The sequence below is a fragment of the Diospyros lotus genome, chromosome 4 (assembly GCF_014633365.1).
Source record: "Diospyros lotus cultivar Yz01 chromosome 4, ASM1463336v1, whole genome shotgun sequence".
Classification (NCBI taxonomy): Eukaryota; Viridiplantae; Streptophyta; class Magnoliopsida; order Ericales; family Ebenaceae; genus Diospyros; species Diospyros lotus.
This window is the reverse complement of record NC_068341.1, coordinates 11,819,313-11,840,098: the sequence shown is the minus strand read 5'-3', so window position 1 is coordinate 11,840,098 and position 20,786 is coordinate 11,819,313. Positions and strand designations below refer to the sequence as shown.

The window sequence follows — 20,786 nt, the reverse complement described above, 5'->3', positions numbered from 1 at the left end:
TATTACAATAAAAAACTCACAGGCAATTTTACTGAAGCAAATAGCAAGATAATTGATACAAACCGCCAATAAGTACAGGACACACATAGGTACACAAGTAGTCATTATAATACAATAGGTGACATGGTTCAAACACTTGATTGAACTAAAAAGCCACTGCAATCTTCAGGTACATGCTTAGCAATTACACAGAAAGTTTCCAAAGCAGGCTTAAGGAAACCCAATTGTTTCTGGGTTGTGAGGAGGTGAAGGCTTTGGGATAAAAGGCATAAGTGGAGTACCATGCTGGATAGGTCCAGGTCTTATGGAAGCTTTTGAACTTGGAACTGGATCAATAGGGTGGTAGTCTTCCAGATTTACACTTCCTGCCTCGTTCTTTTTGGTGATTGAAGTATGACCATTATCCTGCATTCAAAAATAGGGGGGGGGGGGGGGGGGGGGGGAACGAAAATATCACATCCGAATCATAAGAGTGCAAAATTGCCTGTGCTTTTAATTTAGGGGAAATAAACACTCTGAACAATTGCCTCTCGACCATAGTTATGTGACTTTTTCTAATAGCCACATGGATGGCGATATCTCAAGTCCATGTACCTTCAGCTTCCTGTTTGTTGTCATCTCTACCATACCATTCCCGTGATGAGTTAAAGCCATATCTGCTGATCAAAAGAAAGTCGTCATTTAGGCTGGCAAGATGTATCTTCAAAGTAACACTTGAAATGGTCAATATAGCATATTCTACAGCTTCACTGTATGCCACACCCACTCTTTATTTACAACAAAATGATCGGAAATCAACAGTTTTAACAGCGTTGTTATATAATCTTGATCAGAAATAAAGAACTCATAATCAAAGACAAAGCATGAGACTGCTGTTAGGCCAGCTACTCTGATTCAATTAGCAAACAGCAAATTAATATATATCAGCTTGACCATCAAAAGTAGCAACACAATACCACCAACATCAAAAAACCAGCCAATGAAGTCAGCAGTCATTTCACATATATACGATGTAGGACTCTACAAGCACACATGGTTGGAAGGTGCTTGAGAGCATGGCTCTGTTCTCCTAGTTTGGTTATACTTCAAAAATTGATTCCTTCTTTTGGCTCTAATTTTTCACATAAAACAACCATTAGCACCAACATATACTCACAGTTGTAAATTTAAGTCAATTGCTTTACTTATTAGAGCTAATATTCATGGTGACTACGGCATATCGATAGACAAGGATAAATTGTCATAAAGTATCAGTGCTTCCCATATGCTTGATTTGCTTCTCAATGCCACTGCTGGGCATTCCTAATGCACAAGGAAGGTTCACTGTCTATTGCAATCTGTTGGATTATAATGGATGCACTTCTCAGAGACATTTATTTACTAAAAAGAGTTGATCAAGAACAAGAAACATTGATCTTCTCATTTTGAAGATATTACTTAACAAATGCTGAAGCAAAAGGTGAACACTGGAACATGTAGTGGGTACAGAAAATCTCAAACTTTTTTACAAACCTATGAAGTGATTGTGGGCTTGAGAGATCAGCAGTATGCTGAGAGATCCCATTACTAATACAATAGCTTCACATATGCGACACAGTGCTATCTTATTTACAAGTCAGTAGAATCAGAACCCCCCACAACACTCCCACCTCAAACACACAAAAGGTGTCCCCAGTACAGAGGCTCTCCACTTTGCAAGGGTCCAGAATGGCCAAACTTCTAATGATGACATAGTCCGATCTTGTGGACAATTGATGGCGTGTACTATTCTTTTTTTGTTTTTTGGCTAAACTTCTAATGATGACATAGTCCTATCTTGTGGACAATTGATGGCGAGTACTATTCTTTTTTTTTTTTGGCTAAACTTCTAATGGTGAAGAAACATCTTTTTAAGATAAGTGCTGATCCTTCCAGTCCAATTGTTACAATCCGGAATCTGGACGTCTTCAGAGGTGATAACCTCATAATCAAGGTCAGATAAGAGAGATAGCCTAATCCAACAGTAGACAATCACTACCAAGTTTATCTTCTATATCTTTTAAGCAAATTCCAGCAGCAATGTCATTTGCCAGAAGAAGCCATCCTATCTTTCCTAAATTGTCAATTTTTTTTTCTCTCATAACATTCCAGGTTTTGATCTTTTTTTAACATATACAACACATGAGAATCCTGCAGATAATAGATGATTACTTATTTATATCATGCATTTTGTTGAAATGCACAAATTATTCCACCTAGATCAGGGGTACCAAATCAATTATCTCAGACCTTTGGGAACAATTTACTCAGAGATCTCAAATCAGTAAATACCTGCGTAAGAGACAAATAGTACAAAAATTTGTTTGTCACTAAACAACTAATTGTACCATCACTAGTGCATGCATGCAAAGAAGGGGCTATTGACGCTGTAGGGCAGCCTAGAAGGTCCTGTTAGTTCCTTGGATCGATGGCCCCTAGCCCTGGGTGCAGTAGGGGGGAGGATATCAATTGCCCAACCACCCCGCCAAGCCCAACCTCAAGGGTGGCACAAGTCGCTCCGCTCCATACTCTCTTTTTATTAAAGAAAAAAAAAATATAAAAAAAGCTAGGCAAAGACAACATCCCAAAAAACTATGGAATAAGGGCAAAACCAATAGCCACAAACAGTCCAATAGCCATAAAATTCAATGGTACTCTATTGTAGTATCTATTCTTCTATCGTAATTACCTGCTATCCATTAGGGAAAATAACATCAAGACAAAGGCAATAGAAGTTCAGTTACCAGAAACGCCACCATCACCGGAGAAACTAAGAAACACCATAGCGGTTCCGGCCACCGACAACAAAACCCAGAAAAGCCCCTTCATTATACTAAAAGTTATCAACAACCTAGAACAAAAATCTCTCTTCAAGCCCTCGCAAACAGAACCGTGTCTCCACAATCTTCCGTAAACGTGTTAAATAACTCAACCCATTGAGGGAATTCTTCGGAAAGTCACCGGCCTTTCGTCACTCACATTCAGAACACCAAAGTCGACCAGAAAATCCGCGGAGGAGATAAAGGGGGAAGAACTAGGCTCAGAATCAGCAGAGCGCCCTCAAGCCCATCTCCATACATTTACATACGGATAGAGGTATATATATAAACTATAAAGAATGAGAGAGGGAGAACAGATGTATATAATATATATAAAATAGTGTTGTAAGCCATGTGGGATGTTCATTGTTTGTCTTGCATGGCTGTACTACATTCAAACACACGCGCACACACACACATAGAGAGGAGAGAGATAGAGATTAATTGCGGTGTTGCAGAAGAATTGATTGATGGAGTGGGGGATGGAGCCAATTGAATACGAGATGGTAGTGGAAAACGAGCCATCTGAATATGGGCAGGCCTTTCAGGCTGGCTGAGGCTTCGCTCTCGGGCCACCTCTTGCCTCTTGCTTTAGCGGTAAAACTTCAAACTTTGTTTTAGGAGGAAAATGATATGTCTCTTCAGGTTTTCTAGAGAAAATTTTATCCAAATATTTCAGAGTGTGTTTGATTGCATATATTTTTTTCATGAAAAATATGTAATTATTATATATTTTTTATAGAAAACAATTAAACACTCTTAATTTTTTTATAGAAAAATATGTATGGTACAGCCATTTAAATCTTCTTTTCATGAAATTCATTTTTTAAGGGGTGAGATGGTTTTTGTTTTTTAGGCAATATTACTTAGAATTAAATTCTAAGTAATGCAATCAAACACACCTTTAGTGTAATAATTTTTTTAAGCTATGTTATTGTTTGACACTGATTTTGTTGATGAATTGGAGTAGAATAAAACAAATTTTAAATATATATATATTTTTACTTGGGAATCATCTAAATAATGTAAATAAATTTTTTTTATTGAGAAATTAAGCGAAAATGACAACAAAATTAATACTGCATTAATAAAAAGATAAGAGTTTTGATAAGTTAATTTTTATATTATAATTTTATTTTTGTCAAGATAGAAAATTAAAAACTTTTTATATTTTCTCTTAATTTGAGTGGACTCCCTGAAATTTTAGGCCATGCTTAGGAGTTTTGGAGGAGAGGATAGGGAAGATTTATAAAAGAAATAAAGTAGAAGAGAAAAGAAAAATAAGGGAAAGTTAATCTTATTTTTGTTTAAATATTTAATTAAAAATAAAATTCCATTCTTAATATATTTTATATTTATATACATAGTGCAAAGGTTAAAAAAATAATTAAAAAAAATCTCTTCTAATTAAAAAAGAAAAGAAAAAAAAGTAGAAGGATTTGCTTCCCGAAATATCTTTCAAATTAAGAGATCATTTTCATTATATTAATAGAAGGGAGATGAATTTATATATAAAAATTATTGAGTAATGTTATTTATCTTCAATAAAAATGAACAACGACAATGCAACAACACATGTTTGCTTGCGAAAGATGAGCAACAGTGAATAAATAAATTATGTTTGTCTTAAAAAAAATGAAAGTTCATATTTCTCAAACAAACATGGATTCTTGCATCACCACTGTTGATCTCTACTAAAAATTTGCGCCCAGCGCAATCCCTCCGCCATTAATCCAAATTACATTTATGTCGAGTATATATATTATATGCTCAAATGGAACAAATTCCTACCCATGAAGCCACCTGCCACAGCCATCCTGTTCTCAGTCATTATCCCTCACCCATTTCAGATTTTCATTTTGATTGATTTTATTTTATTTTAAACGTATGTGTGTCAATGCGTGCACATCTCACGTTTCAGATTTTTGGTTGATTTGTTGTTTTAGTTTTTTGGTTGATTTTGCTTATTTTGCTTTTAAATACTTCTAGTAGTAGTGCATACAGCGCGCTGCCATAAGCAAAGACAGCTCTGCTGCTTGCTATTCTGCACGACAAGAAACAAATTAAGAGATTACACTTCTTGCTATTTCAGAGAACAGCAAGAGACAGTGCTTTGTTGTTGAAAGCTAAGAGCAGCAAGCAACAGCAGCATCATCTTGCTGTGACAGTTGCCTTTTTTGTTTTATTCTTTTTTTTTTAAAGTTAATTTGAGTGATTTATTAACTTAATTTGATGATTGTTTTCTGAGATTTTAGATATTATTCATTCTTAGGTTAGGTGTAATAAAATAAAATTAATAATCATGCATTATCAATTTAATTAATTTTTGTTTATTATGGAGCATGGAAGGCAGGCACAATTTAGTATTTATAGCCTCCCGGCTCCGTCATATTATTATTATTATTATTATTTAGGGTAAATTTATCATATTATCCTTGAAGTTTTCCTATATTTCAATAACTATTCCTGTGTTTCTTAAAATTATATAGATCTCTTTTTTTATGATCACTATTTTTATTTCTCTCACGTTAACTAACGACAGTAAATCATTTTCAAATATCTTCTATTCTTTATCTACATTTTAATTAGAAAAGAAACACACACAAGCAATGTTTAACTGTTCATCTTCACTGCAATAAATTCACAACCACCATGCACCATATCACGAGTTTGCCGCTACAAATTATCAACTACTACTTTTCACTGGAATAAGATTCATACAAGAAGCCCAATTAATCCCGAATCTAGAAGTCTTATTGATCATATTTGACGTTTTTCTAATTCACAAGAAAGAAAATTTTATGGACTGATGGTAAGAGAGAGATTTACATCGTCAATAGTTGCCTCATCATAGCCTAACCATCCCTTATATTTCTCTCTCTAAAAACTGTCACAATAGTGTTCTAAACCATCCTAATAGTTTGAAACTCCATCGCCATCGTAAATAATAATGAGCTCTATTGAAAGAAATTTGTCACTAGCAATAACCATTGCCAATGATAGCGTTTAACATGAGAAGGAAACGAAAGGAAGAGATAGAAGGGGATAAAGGATGTAAGGTGAGAGTAAAAGTAACTAGAGAAAAATGCTTTTACAAAATAGTCAATCTTCTATTCTACTAAAGGCAATGGAGGTTTGTACTATTTTGGGAAACACAAAGGCATTCAGAGTAATATAAGCAAATATCAAATATAGCTATATGAAACTTACCTTTTTTATTTTTATTTTTATCATTAACAAAAACTCATGATCACTACCATGTACATCCATTACTATTTCATTCAAATTCCCTCCTAAACTCAGTGTTGTTTATGAGCCACCTGATTTCTTTGCAATTTATGAGGATCAAAAACCACTATTTAAAAACCGAACGTGTTACGTACAGGACGGGTTTGCATCACATACTATTTCAAATTAGATAACGTGTTGAACTCCTATATCCACTTGCTTTTTTTTTTTTTTTTTGCAATCAAGACCATTAGACCAGTACTAACAAAAAAAAATTCAGAATCATTTTAAATGTTATGATTGTTGTTGATTGTTACACCTTCTTTGACCGTAATATTAGATTGAGACGAGGGGCTGCGAGTCAACTTGACATTCCTCTTCAAATATGAAATTCCCATCATCACATACTGTCATATGGCAGTGGCATAATAGCAGCAAGTTATGAATGGTGTAAGGGGAGGGAGGCCCATCGATCCATGACCATGACTAATCAAACCCCAGCTAATTAAGACCTTTGACCAGAAGACATCCAGGAATTAAATATAAAGCCCCACTTGACCATGCCCATTCATCAATGTCTTCTTACAGGCATGGGTTAACCCCTAAAATCCTCGCCCAAGCAAGCATGCCCGAGCTGGAATGTCATGCCAACTAATGCATGGCTTCTAGCCTGAGAACGGGCTCCGTGTAAATACAATTCTTCGTCGGCACTAGCAAAGCATTTGCAGATGGGGAGGCCTTTACCCCAACTCAGTCTTGATATCATATTGCCATAGAACCGAGTCATATGACAATTACTTAAATCAGTAAATAGTATAATTATTATCCGGTTTATATAGCTCTACAAATATCAACACAGACTTCATAACAAACGGACGAGCACATGAAGAAGAGAAATAGCCAGGTATAGAAATGGATGCATGCTGTGGTGAAGGACATGAACTTGACTCCTATGCTATAATGAAAGAGACGACCCAAAAAATGAATATATAGTAAAACCAGGTAAACTTGAAGTCACAGTGAGAAAGAACCGAGTTTAGCATCCATGTTTTGCTTGGTAACCAAACAAGAAATATCAGAAGAATATAGGAATTCAGTCCCAGGGAGTGATCGACAAACAGGAAAGCTTTTGTTCTGAATAAGTGATACACTTCGAGCTTTGAGCATTGTTCATCCCATTTTCTTACCTTTGCAGACCCTGCAAAGAACACAAGGGGTCGCATCAGTTACAAGAATATGTCAGGAACCCATGGCAAAAATTAGTCACACAGAAAAAGAAATATAGATACATACATACATACATACATACATAAGAGTTGCCAGAAAAGAGATCAGCTTTAGCAAGGCAAATATGCACAAGAAGAAACAAAAAACATCACATCAACCAAAAAAAAGATTGCATTTCCTTATGAGAGAAATATAGATCACTAGTGATCTATAATTGTTATCACTTGCTTAGTGACAAATCATAGTGCATTGTCATACAAAGCCTACATTGTTAATGGTTTTCGGTTCTACACCCGAGATCGAGAGAAAGAATTGAAAACTCGAAATAGTGGAGTTTTCGTGAGAGGAGAAACTAATAGTTTTGCAACTGCGAGAGATGATAACCCAACCCTTGGTAATGTGGATTATTATGACGTGTTAATGAATATTATCGAATTGCAATATCTTGGTAGTTTACGAGTAGTACTATTCAAGTGTGATTGGAGAGATGTATGCAATAAAGGAAGAGGAATCAAGACAGATAATTACGAGTTCACTTCCTTAAATTTTGATAGATCATTGCTGGCTAATGAACCATTTATATTTGCTTGCCAAGCTTAACAGGTGTTTTATGTAAGGGAAATGGGAAAAACTAATTGGTATGTTATTTAATGATCACAACCTCGAGACTATTATGGTATGGATGTCTATGAAGTCACTAGTGATGAACCATTTCAACAAAATGATCTGTCAAACATTAGCCAGTGTTCAACCCAAGATACGGATCTAAATGACTGTGAGTTTTCATGCCATAGAAGTGACATTCCACTAGAGATTGCATTTGAAGAAGGGACATCAAGACAACGATGGAAAAAAATGTATCCTTTAGTTAGGGGAAAGAAAAAGACTAGAGGAAGAAGGAAACAAAAACCAATTTTAAGCGATGATATGATTGATTGTATATGTCTTGCTTCCTTAGTTTTGATATGTTTTTTTTTTCCTCTATTTTTCTAAAGCTTAATGTATTTCAGTGTTTTTTTTTTCTTTAGTCACTTTCTATATATAAGTCTATGTTGTAGCCAATGAAGGGTATAGTTGAAACCAACGAACAAACTCGCGTCACACCACCTAATTTTGATCTATCTATAAGACAAAGTTGCGCTGGTAAGAAATAATTAGCTATGTTTTAATAGTTTGGTTTTCTCATTTGTAAAATGATAAAATAATTATTATTTTTTATTTATCATATATTTATTGTATAGGATCATCATCATCTAATGCAAGAAAAAGAGGTTGAGGGAAAACAAAGAATAAAATACTAACATCTTTGGCTCCTGGTCAAAAATTGTCATTGAAATTCAATAAATATGGTTAAGCCATTGGATCAAATGCTAATGTGTTTGCAAGTCATATTGGCAAGATTGTTAAAGTATGTGAAGATGCACCAATTTCTTGCAAGCATTAGGAAGATGTTCCACAAGACAATAAGAATAAAATGTATTCTTATGTACTGGTAAGATTAGTAATTATTCTATATTATACTTATATGATATTGTATTAAATCGTTCTTCATGACTTATAACATTTTAAACAATTTTTTTTTTTAACTTGTGTAGGAGAAATTTGAATTTGAAGAAAATGAAGTAAGAAAAAATTGGATCTTTAGAAAGATGGGAAGGGCTTTTGCAAACTATAGATATAGGTTGAAAGCTGACTATTATGATGCATATGACAATGATGATGATCGAATTAAGTTTGCTCCAACAACAGTCGACCAAGGATAATGGAGATAATTTGTTACTTGGTTGAGCTCACATGAGTTTCAGGTATTCTATATCCTTTACTTTTTTTATGCACAAGTCATTTTAATTATTTAAAACATGATTATTGTATTTGGTCTTACATATAGTTTTCTTGTGCTCGTAATAAGTCTAATCGGTCAAAACAAACAATGATTAAAACAACATGCACTAAAAGTTTTGCTCGAGTTAAGCTGAACAGGTATAATTTAAGCCATTTATACATCTTTCTCATTAACAATTTTTTTTTTTTGTTGATTAACTTGTCTATTTAATACAGGCTAAAATATTAGGACACGAACCGTCTGCATGAGAAATGTTCAAGGTGACACACAAGAAAAAAGACTGGTAAATGGTTGATTCAACATCAAAAGAAATAATGGTAAATTTTATTTTAAACAGTTTATGTTGTTATTGTGATATATATTTTAATATTATATTATAACATATCTATTTTATTTATTATCAAATTTCAGGACAAAATTCAATCTTTAGTAATCCAAAGAGCTGAGGAAGAACCTTCTCAAGCTATTGATGAAAATAAAATTTTTTCTGAAGTAATGGGAAGAGAAAGACATGGACGTGTTCGTGGGTATGGATTAGGACCAACTCTTTCTCCTGTCCTTGGAAAGATTCCATCTCATCATGAGCTTGTTATAGAACTAGAACAAATGCGATAACATAATAATGGTTTGAAAAATGAAATGTAACTTTTAAAAGAGAAAAATAAAGCGTTGTCAACAGAATTGGACCAAGTCAAAGAAAGACAATCAATTTTTGAAACTTTTATGGAAGATGTTAGGGAAAGAAGGATTAGAAATAACAATTGACTAGACTTAATTGTTTGATTTTTTTTCTTATATAAAGTGCTAAATGTCTTTTTTTTGATAACAATGTAAATGTAAATGTAAAGTGCTAGTCAATTATTAATTGACTAGAGTTGTTTTCTAAAGTTTCTTGATGATTAGAATGGTGTTTATTTTGGATGCAATGTATTAAATTAATAGGGTTTAAAATATAGAAAAACAAGTAGTGGGTTGTGGGAAAATTTTGCAAAAATCACTTTTTGTGACGGCCAACAAAAAGTGGTCACTAAAAATGTTTTCTTTTGTGGCAGCCATGACTCTCACTAAAAGTATCTATCAAATATTTTTTATGGCAACCAATATAATGTCGTCACTAAAAAACGTTCATTTTGTGACAGCCAACACTTGTTGAATTCTAACCTAGTCAAAAGGGGGGGTGAATTGACACCTTTTAAAAATTTTAATGCAAAACTTATGCACGTATATATATGATAAAACAAATTTAATACAAACCAAAATTGTAGTTGAGAGTACGGGAGCACTTAAATACTAGATGGATAATATGATATCCGCCAGCTGTGCTAGTATGTGCTTAGATCCAATATACTCTTCAAATTACAACTTGGTGAAAACATGTGATTTGAATGCACACAATAACAAGACTTTAAATAAAGAATGATCAGTTAAAGCAAAACAAAATATAATACAAAAAACAAACAAGTATAATCAAGCAAGAATAAGTAAAGAGTGAAGAGAAGAAGAACACAACGATGTATAGTGGTTCGGCCCTTATGGCTTACATTTACTACCTAAGGATTTCCTTTCTTAGGATTTTCAACCAAATCCACTATATGAAACTTTTGATATAACCACCGAAGCCTTCACTTGGCTTCACCACCACCAAACTATTTATGGAGTCTCATACTCACTAGTTTGGATTTTGTACGCTCTTCACAAGATACAAGAATAGTAGAGATTAAAAAATAGGGTTCTCTCAAAAATAATATAATGAAGTGTAGAGAACTCTCTTAGTTTTCTCTCAAGAAGATAGAGGAAAAGAAAGACTTAGAGAGAATGAAAATCTTGGCCAATGATATAGAAAATAATAGGGCTTCCAAAAAAAAAATTGTTCCAAAACCTTCAAGAGATCCTTTTATATAGTGTTAGAGTAAGTTTTCCTTGATCAATCTCAGCCCTCCATGTGGCAAGTCTTCAAGCCAATCTTAGCCCTTCATATTGAATTCTTGATTTACCTTCCATAATCAGCTAACTTGATTGATCATCAAGACCTTTGACTTTTGTTGATCTCCAATTAGCCTTGAATGAGCAAATCAATTCTAATAATGCATGGCTGATTTTAAGGATTAAAATATCATCACAATCCTTCATAATTCTTACAAAATCGTACATAAATCAGAAATGATCAATTATGACTTCTAGATGATCTTCAAACACCTTTGATTGAGCAATTGACCCCTTAGCTTCCATAACAAGAATAGCTGATTTGAAATTTGAATCTAAATCTCCATGAGGTTAAAAATGCAGCCAGATATTCTCAAATAATGAAGCAAATTTGTCCAATAATGAATATATCAATTATAACTTCAAAAGCCCTTAATTGATCAAGTTTCCATACTAAAAATGTTCACAAGTAGAGAATCAATTTGTGTAGCTGAATATATGCAAGATATCCTTAGAATATTCTCCTATAATGAAGATTGTTAATTGGCCATAATGAGTAGGATACTTGATTCCCTGATTTGAGTCTCCATATCCTTTTAACGAGAGAGAATCAGCAATAAAGGAAAGTAATATCAATCAAGGTTTAATTTTCAAACCTTAATTTCCTCCATTAATGTTGAACAATAATGCTGAATCTTTAACTTCTCTATTTGAATGCAATTCAAAAAATTCTTCCATATTTAACTGAGTAGAGAAGCTTTTAGGAACCTTTAAATTTACTCCTTGATTCTCTTACCATATCTAGACCAACGAGATGATGTATCCTTGATGAGTGTGCTCTACGTGGCTGCCATATCATCAAAATGCCACATTAATAATGCCATGTCGCCAAGATACATATATGGCAACTCCATATAGTGGACTACTCCAATTTCCTCAAAAACTTCCATATAGATCTTTTGAACTTCCCAACAAGGATTCCATATATATATTTTCTAGACTTTCCATTCCAAGAAGAACTTTCCATACATAGCTCAAATACTTAAATTTCTAGAAAGCTCTTTAAAAACTTGTTTCCATATATAATGAAATCTCTATATCAATATAAGAAGTTTCCATATATAACCTGTGTCATGAAATCACTAGAGAATAGCTTTGTAAGCCTTATGAAGGCTTTATGCTTTGTTAGTACATAAAATATAAATGAACATTCACATTCACACATGCCAATCATCAATCATCAAAATCTACACTCAACAACATTATCACTAAAATCTTATCATTTGTGACAACCAGTAAAGCCGTCACAAAAAATTCATTACTTGTGACAATGGTGGCCGTCACTGAAGACTCATTTTTTGTGATGGCCATAATCATCACAATAAATGACATTAGTGGCGAAGAACTGCAGTTGTCACTAAATTTTTTTTTTGTGACCATCACATTCGGCTGCCACTAAAAGGGTATTTTTAGTGACGGCCAGCCAATAATCACCACCAAGGTTGTTAAAATCGGGATTTTAAGTGGGATCGAAAAAGTGTCCATAAAATCGGATCGTAAAATCGAATCGTAAAATCGTAAGATTTTAGAGATAATTAAAAATACCCTTCAATTTTTGTAAATATATGTTTATAATAACATAATTTTGCAGAAAATAAGTTAATATCTTTTAATAACCTGATTATTTCTTATTATAGTTCAAAAGATGATACTTCCAAAATATAGTTCAAAAACTAGCAGATTGGTATAGGCAATTTAGAGGCAAAATATAAATAATTTAGAGGTAAAATATAGCTTAAAATTCTTTAGAGGATTCTTTCAACGTCTTCCATTAGATTTATGTTGCATTTTTTTCTTAATTTAACATTGATTAAATCAAGTAAAATCCCGATTTGGGGTTTGGTGGTCCATTAATTAATTACTTGTTTGTTTTGATTTACTTATGCAATCAATGTTAAATCAAGTAAAAATTATAATTTAAATCAAGTAAATTGGAACTTATGCAATTAATGTTAGATGCTATGTGACATTGGAACTTATACAATCAATGTTAAATCAAGTTTCAATTTAGAGGCAAAATATAACAATTCATTGCATAAGTTCCAATATCAGATGCTATGTGACATTAAGACGTTGGAAAACATCCTCTAAATTGCAACTTAAATCAATGAAGGTCTTTGAATCGTAAAATCGTTTGGGGATCTCTGAAGCGTAAAATCGTAAAATCGTATATGTAAAATCGAGATTTTATAGGATTTTATCCCAAATTGGATTTTATATGGGATTTGAATCGTTTAGGGGTCTTCGAATCGTAAAATCGTAAAATCGTACGCGTAAAATCAGGATTTTAACAATAATGATCACCACTAATACTATTTATGACAGAATTTTTAGTGACAGCTTATGGCGACCAATTCAGCGACTACTAAAACTTTTAGTGATGAGTTTTTATGCTTTTTGTAACGGTTTTAGTCTCCACTAAAAATCTTGTTTCTTGTAGTGACTAACCTTAAACTACAAAGTAATGAATTTTTTATTTTACTTTTATTATACCATATCGCATCAAACAAATCCAACCGTGAATATAACAAAGATTTCAAAACCAACCCCACTTAGAAATTGCATCATTATTCATTCAGCATAACAAGAAACATAACAATAACCAATAACATGTTCCAATGTTTGTGGAGCAAATGGTATATCAAGAAAAGAGGTGAACTAGATAAAAAGGAAAAGGAAAAAGGCCAGAACACTACTATTACGTACATATTGAGTTAAAAAACAATGACAACCTGCTAAAAAATTTCTCCGCAAACAACAATTCATTAAGGAATGGATTGGGCAAATCATAAAACATATGAGACTTCGTCTATGCTGTGCCTCATTGGCAAGGAGGGAAATAAATCCATCAAGCAGCATAAAATAAGGCTATCCACTACATAGAAGTAGTCTGAACAAATGCCAGTTGTTGACTACTACAGCTAGAGCTAGACAATGGCCACCATAATTGAACATGCACGTAAAGAAGACGCAGGCAGATGTGATGGTGTGAGTAGAAACTGCCAGATAAATATCATCCATCCATGGTATTAAAGATTTGACTGTGTTCTGAATGAGTAGACTTTTCCTAACTTATATCTAATGGACTCCTCTAAAAATTGATAAGTATTTGCATGGACTTCTCTAAATTGATAAAGTCCTGCGCTTGGACACAACAATTTGGGTAGCATATGGAATATGTTCAACATGGTTAGTTAGATATGGACTTAACAAGTATTTTCAAATAAAAACAACTACTAGATACTTTGTTCAAAAACTTAAAACTATTATTCCATGCATAAAAGGTTGTGTTGAGTACTAGCTTTTAAGCACAATTTTATATTAATAAGTTTAACATTTGAAATTTAATTCTAATCTCATGTCTATGGGCATGAGAATTAGATGGGTCCAATGCTTAAAATACCTTCACCCAACATCTATAACCGAGTACTAGTGCCTGAATGATCACAATAGGTTTCATAAACATAACAATTAAGAATATAAATACATCCAGAACAAAACTGACCACAAAGATTTGGTCAATCTAAAAGCATAATGGTATTTACAGATTGAAATATCTACAATTAAATAGATAACTAAATCAAGTGAGTATCAACTAACAAACTATATTGAATGATTGGCATGTTAAAAGAGTTTAGTGTCGCTGAAAACCACATAGGGACAACGTTTACCAGTACTAAAGATTGAAAATGGAACGCATAATTTATATTTGTTTCACTTGTCATTTTCCTTGCATTTTCTTCTTATCCTTTTTCCTACAGCTTCTTCACAAAAATGGAATATCAAAGATGCCTAAGACAAGATCTATTACTAAGAAGGAGAACCAGGACTATAGTTCTTGAGGTGCAATTGGCATCAGGATGCTGTACCTTTATGTTTCCTTGGTTGAATTGATCTACTGAAAAACTTTTACTTATCTTCACTGCAAGAAGTTCTTATAGAGAAATAAACACAGAACTCTAATTAACACTAAACTCTATCAAAATTGGACAATATTCAGCCTGACAATGTCTGTTATCACCTTCCTATGTCATAGTTTTCAAGAGTGAGCCCGAGGCGCAAAAAGTGCTTGGGGTCTAGGCGTAAGGTGCAAGGTGAAGTGCAAGCCTCATGCACATGTGGCATACATCTGTTCACAATGCTTATAAAATATTTATATTCCTTTGAATATGTACCTATAAAGAGAGGCACAAATTCATAAAATTATAAATGACACATAACCAACCCTATAATAACAGCTAATATTATTATAGAAAAATAACTAATTTATTCTAATTATTTCTTTTGCAATTAGAAGAAAGAGAGGAAAAAAATTACAACAGATCACACAACAAAACACAATTATAGAAAACAATTAGTTTCTTTACATTGCAAAAGAAATTAGAAAAAAGAAAAAAAATCAGTAACACAATGGAAAAAAACTATATAAAAATAATTAATTTCTTCTAAATTGTAAAAGAAATTGTAAGAAATAAAAGAAAATTTTACAGTAGAACACAGTAAAAAAACAATTATAGAAGAACAATTACTTTTTTCTAAATTGAAAAAGAAATTAGAAAAAAGAACGAAAAATGCACCAGAGAATGCACAGTGATGCAGCCAATAACCACAAATTCATGCACTCTAATAGAGAAAAGGTCACTGGGAGAATGGTCACCTCCCACAGCGACTCTGTAGGTGAAAATAGATTATCACAAGGCAGGCCATGCGCTCACATGTGAGACTAGTTCTCCAGTGCATAAGCATCACTTGCCAAAGGATCCTGGCAAATAGGAGATCCGATGGACCTCTAACTTACACAGTTAGGCTCACCCCTCACCAATATACATAAATAGCAATTAAATCAACATGAAATAAGATGTAAGATGACAAATTGACAAGAAACAAGATTTTAATACACATACAAGGACCGCTTTGCATGAGGCATGTACCTCAGTATGGCATTGCACCTCGGTAGTGATGAAGCACGGCTTGCCACTCCTTTGACAACTAGGTCCTATGTCAAATGCCAACTCAATAATTATACAACCTAAAATTGATTAGATGTGTTTTTGCTTGTAAAACCCATCATTCCTGTGAGTCCAAGCTTCGCATGTGTAGCTTCCAACTTGTAATTTGCTCCTTGCAGGCTATGGTGATTTTAGATTCAGAATAAACCTATAGGCCAATTATTTGTGTTAAACTATCTAAATTTAGTCAAACATGTTCACATCTAATTTCATAGGAGCTGCTCAAATTTTTCCCCTAAATTTCTTGAATTTATTTAAATGATTCCCTACAAAAGACAAATTTAAATATTGAATACATTGATCCTTATGAATGCATGGTAATGCTGAATTGGTTCTAATTCTCCATGGCTTGTACTCTGAATCTGAGGTCGCATAATCAAAGCCACTTGAACTAGTTGAAGGCTACATTAGAATTTTATCTGTCAATAATAGTTTAACATATAAATGAAACTAAATACAATAGTAATATGAGAATACCTCAACATCGAGAGGAATTGTATCAATATCTATCCTTTATCGTACAAATGCTTTCTTAGTTTTGCAGATCCATGAATCACAGGATCTTTGAGTCTGGCATGTGACTGTTGGCATTTGTAACACCTGAAATTAGCCATAAAATTGGCTTAGAGTTCAAATTCATCCTAGTCTTTCCGGTTTCCATGACCTGTGTGAATATAGTGTCATCATCAACAGCGGATAACAACGATGATCATGTGAGTTGCAAATATGTTGGTGACTTTGTCCTATCACTAAAATTACTTGAACAAAAAAAAATTACCCAAAATTTTTTACAAGTCAGTGTCAAGACTATTTCTTTTGCATCTGACTTAATTTTTTTTCACATTGTCCTTTTGTATGGATTTGTATTGTCAATATGACTTTTAAAAGTCAATTGACATTATGAAAATGATGACAGTGATGATGGTGTTAGACTAACCATGTTTTCAGATTGATTTCACAATACTAACTATATATGTAATGGAACATAATTATATCAATTATGTTCATTCATTGTCATCTCACTTTTCTATATAGAGATATAAGATATATCTATATCTATAAAAATAGATATATATATATATATAGAGAGAGAGAGAGAGAGACTCCATATTTTCATACACAACCCTACCCTTGTTATGCTAGGAACAATTTAATATAAAACATATTAAGCCTTAATCCCACTAAATAGGGTTAGCAACACAAATTCTACTCGTCAATCATTTTTATCTATAGTCATATGTTTTGTAAGGCTTTTATATTATACCTAAGAGTCTCCCACAAACTTTTTTGAAGTCTTTCTCTACATATTTTGAAGGTTAATAATAGCAAACAGTTAACCTTATCCCATTTTTGCAATTTAATCCAAATGTTTTAATTTTGGCAATTGTATCCCGATTTGATCGATTGGTTGCAATTTTATTCATGACCGATTGGAGAGGTGTGTGCCTTTACTGATGTGGCACGTCACAAGTTATTAAAAAATATTAAAGTGCACCCCGCATGTATATGTATAAAAAATATAAAATAAAATGTTTTTAAATATATGTGTGTGTGTTAAATATATATATATATGTATATTATAACAGCCCGCCTCCCAGAGCATTCTCTAGCATAGATGATTCTTGAGAGAGTCGTCACAAGAGAGATACAGAAACAAAATTCAGCGAATTAAACCTCGATAACTTATATATATATATATATACACAAATATCATTACATACATTTTTTCTGTCTTGGGCTTATTCACCCATATAGTACAAACTACAAAATAAGCAAGACAAGTTACATCAAAATAACTATCATTACTTGCTCTCAAAATAACCCCCAAGGATCTTCAAGTTTGGAGATGACTCTGTACACCACTCTAACTTGACTCAACCGTGGCTAGATTCACCACCCTCCTTTGCTTTTCCCTTGTCTTTACTTGGAATGATGCAAAGAAGCACTATGAGCCACAACGCTCAGCAAATTCATATAGCAAATAAAGGCATAATTAATTAAGCAAGATAAACAAAATATGATATCACAACCACAAAAATAAGAGACTTTTTTACCATTTGGGACTAACAATGGGAATAGGATAAAAAAAATTAGGTCGAAAAGCTTCCACCATGGCCTATTATTAATCATCATGCCCAATGCCATGTCCTATGTCAATGTATATGTAAGCCCATGCAAGATGCATAAATGATGTGGATCTTCATCTACCCACGCTCTGGCTCGTACCAGACGACATTCTATATTATTATGGATCATCATCCACTAACACATTGGTTTAACACTAGGCGACATTATGAACCGAAGCCCCCATAGTCAAGCACAAGCCTACCGACATTACTAGGATATTCTTTGTTCACATGTACATTCAATGCCATACAAAATAATTTAGAGTGTACACATATGCCACTATGTACTATGTATCTTTACTACCGACCACATGGAATAATGCATTCTCAAAATGTTATTAACCCCCATCTTAGCCAAGGATATTTCTGTAATGCCCCGTCTTCCCAGAACGTGCATTATCTCGAGATTTCAGGATTTTTTTTTTTTTTATATCATATACACAACATAAGCCTCTCGACATACATACCTTCATCATAGCCATTTCCCGACAATCCCGTTCGTACCTTCTCAGCATATCAAAATTTAAAAATTAATAGACTAAGACAGGTGTTATCAATCACATCAGCGAAAGCAAGATTGAAACCTCAATGATATATATAACCGACTAATTCCTCTTACAATTAAATATCCAGATCGACATTTCACATGAAAATATCAAAATTTTACATAACTTCTGAACATCGTAATCATGGACAAAAACCTACGAAAACTACACATAGCAGCTACATCTCGATGACATTCTTTCCCTTGGCGCCACTGCTTTCACCTAGAACGTTTGAATATTTCAGGGACATAGTCCAAATTAGATGCTGAATCATCTAAGTAAGAGTTCGAAAATATTTTCATGCAGATACGCAAAATCATATATAAAATCGATAAATCCGGACATGTCCCAGACTAAGAGAATCCCACATAGCACTTAACCCTAACTGGGGAAAATGCAATCTCTCTAAAGGCGACACGACTACATCGACCCATTGGCAAACACAATCCTGCTGAAGAGGGACAACCTCGACATATGAACTCGGAAATCACCCCATTGTCATTGTTAGGCATTACGCTCCTACTCAAAAACATTCCAAAACCCAACACAACCCTAGCCCCAAGAGTGTCACATCAGCATTATCCCCGAAATCTACGACACCTCGGCCTTAATGCCATTGCTCAAAGGAACCTGGGGTGTTGTCCACTCTCAGCCCCGCCACTTGAGCCAACAATCGGGGTGGTGTCCTGTAATACCCCGAGAGCCCAGAGAAGTTAGAATATATCAAGGATAGTGTAAGAAAGGAAACAACACCAGCTGGATACCTTTTGGGCTGAATGTTGGCAAAAAACTCCCAAGTTAAGCGTGCTTAACCTAGGGTAATCCAGGGATGGGTGACCCCATTGGGAAGTTCGTGTAGGCCCATCAGGGTAAGTTATTTCGGTTTTTCCTATCGCTCGAGCGGGATGTTACATGTCCACTCTCAGCCCCGCCACTTGAGTACCGTAGGGTGAAGTCTGTCTCAACCTCGTCCCAAGTGGGTCACATAGCATTAACCCTTAGCACGCATTCTGAGTGCTGACACTCGAGAGCTACGTCACAGGTTAACAACCCACGTCCCACATGGACAACACAACATGCCAATGCCGAAAAATCATAACATGCATAAAATCAACATCTCAATGTAACACATGTGTAAGTAATCATTTGTAAAACCATCAATAAACCTAGCCATGGGGATGAACACTCTCAGTAAACCATTCATATGCCACAAATGAGTTTTTCAATAGAACCACTCACCTTTAGGCGCAAATTAGAATTCTTCTTGAAAAGCGCGGTATGCCTCGATTTGCGTGCCCACCTCGAACTTCGCACGAGTCACTTCGCCTCAACCCTCAAGGCACCTTAATCATCATATTTATCCAACAATTATAATTTTTCCTTAATTTTCTCACATTTTCCTATTTTTTCTCCCATTTTTCTTCTCTAATAATCCAAAATAAATATCTACCCAACTATTTTCTCAAATATTTTTACATAATAATTCATAAAATAATTTTCCAAGAATTTTGGAAAAAAAATCCGAATTTACCTATGTGGCACGCGCCCCCACGCGTGGGTGAGTGGACTAGGGGATTGGTTGGCGCGTGACAGTCACGCGCAGGTCATCTTCTTCCTTTTTTCGGTCGCCGATGATGCTCCGATGACCCTGAAACTGGTACCCCCTGAAAGCCCACGGACAATCGATCTCAACCCCACTGGTTTCAGGCTGAAAGGCCATCGAAAAACCCAACAAACGGCCGGTTATAGGCGGAGGTAGGCGGACCGCCTCGTTTTTCTGGCCACCCTCGAAACTCCTTCAAACTAGCTCGAAAACTCACGAAATTCTCCAGAAATGCTCTTCTTGTCTCAAGGATCAAAAGCCCCTTATTGGCTTCCTTCGATTCACCCTCAAAACCTAGCAATTTGATGCTTCAAAATTGGCCAAAAACCCTTGGTATTTATAGGCTAAATTCGACCCCCACGTGGCCGATTTTTGGCCAAATCTT

General features: G+C 34.2%; 1 protein-coding gene across 2 annotated transcripts; it reads right to left on the bottom strand.

Moving 5' to 3' along the window:
• LOC127798992 (uncharacterized) lies at positions 1-3,259 on the bottom strand. Of its 2 annotated transcripts, none has more exons than XM_052332657.1 (3): positions 2,763-3,259; positions 595-659; positions 1-405 (listed from the first exon to the last, which is right to left on the bottom strand). In XM_052332657.1, the coding sequence occupies exons 1-3, from the start codon at positions 2,845-2,847 to the stop codon at positions 211-213; spliced, it is 345 nt and encodes a 114-aa protein (XP_052188617.1). In that variant the 5' UTR covers positions 2,848-3,259; the 3' UTR covers positions 1-210. The 2 variants fall into 2 exon arrangements, with proteins under 2 accessions (XP_052188617.1, XP_052188618.1); XM_052332658.1 differs by having other exon boundaries at positions 595-656; positions 2,763-3,247.
• Between the last annotated feature and the right edge of the window lie 17,527 nt (positions 3,260-20,786).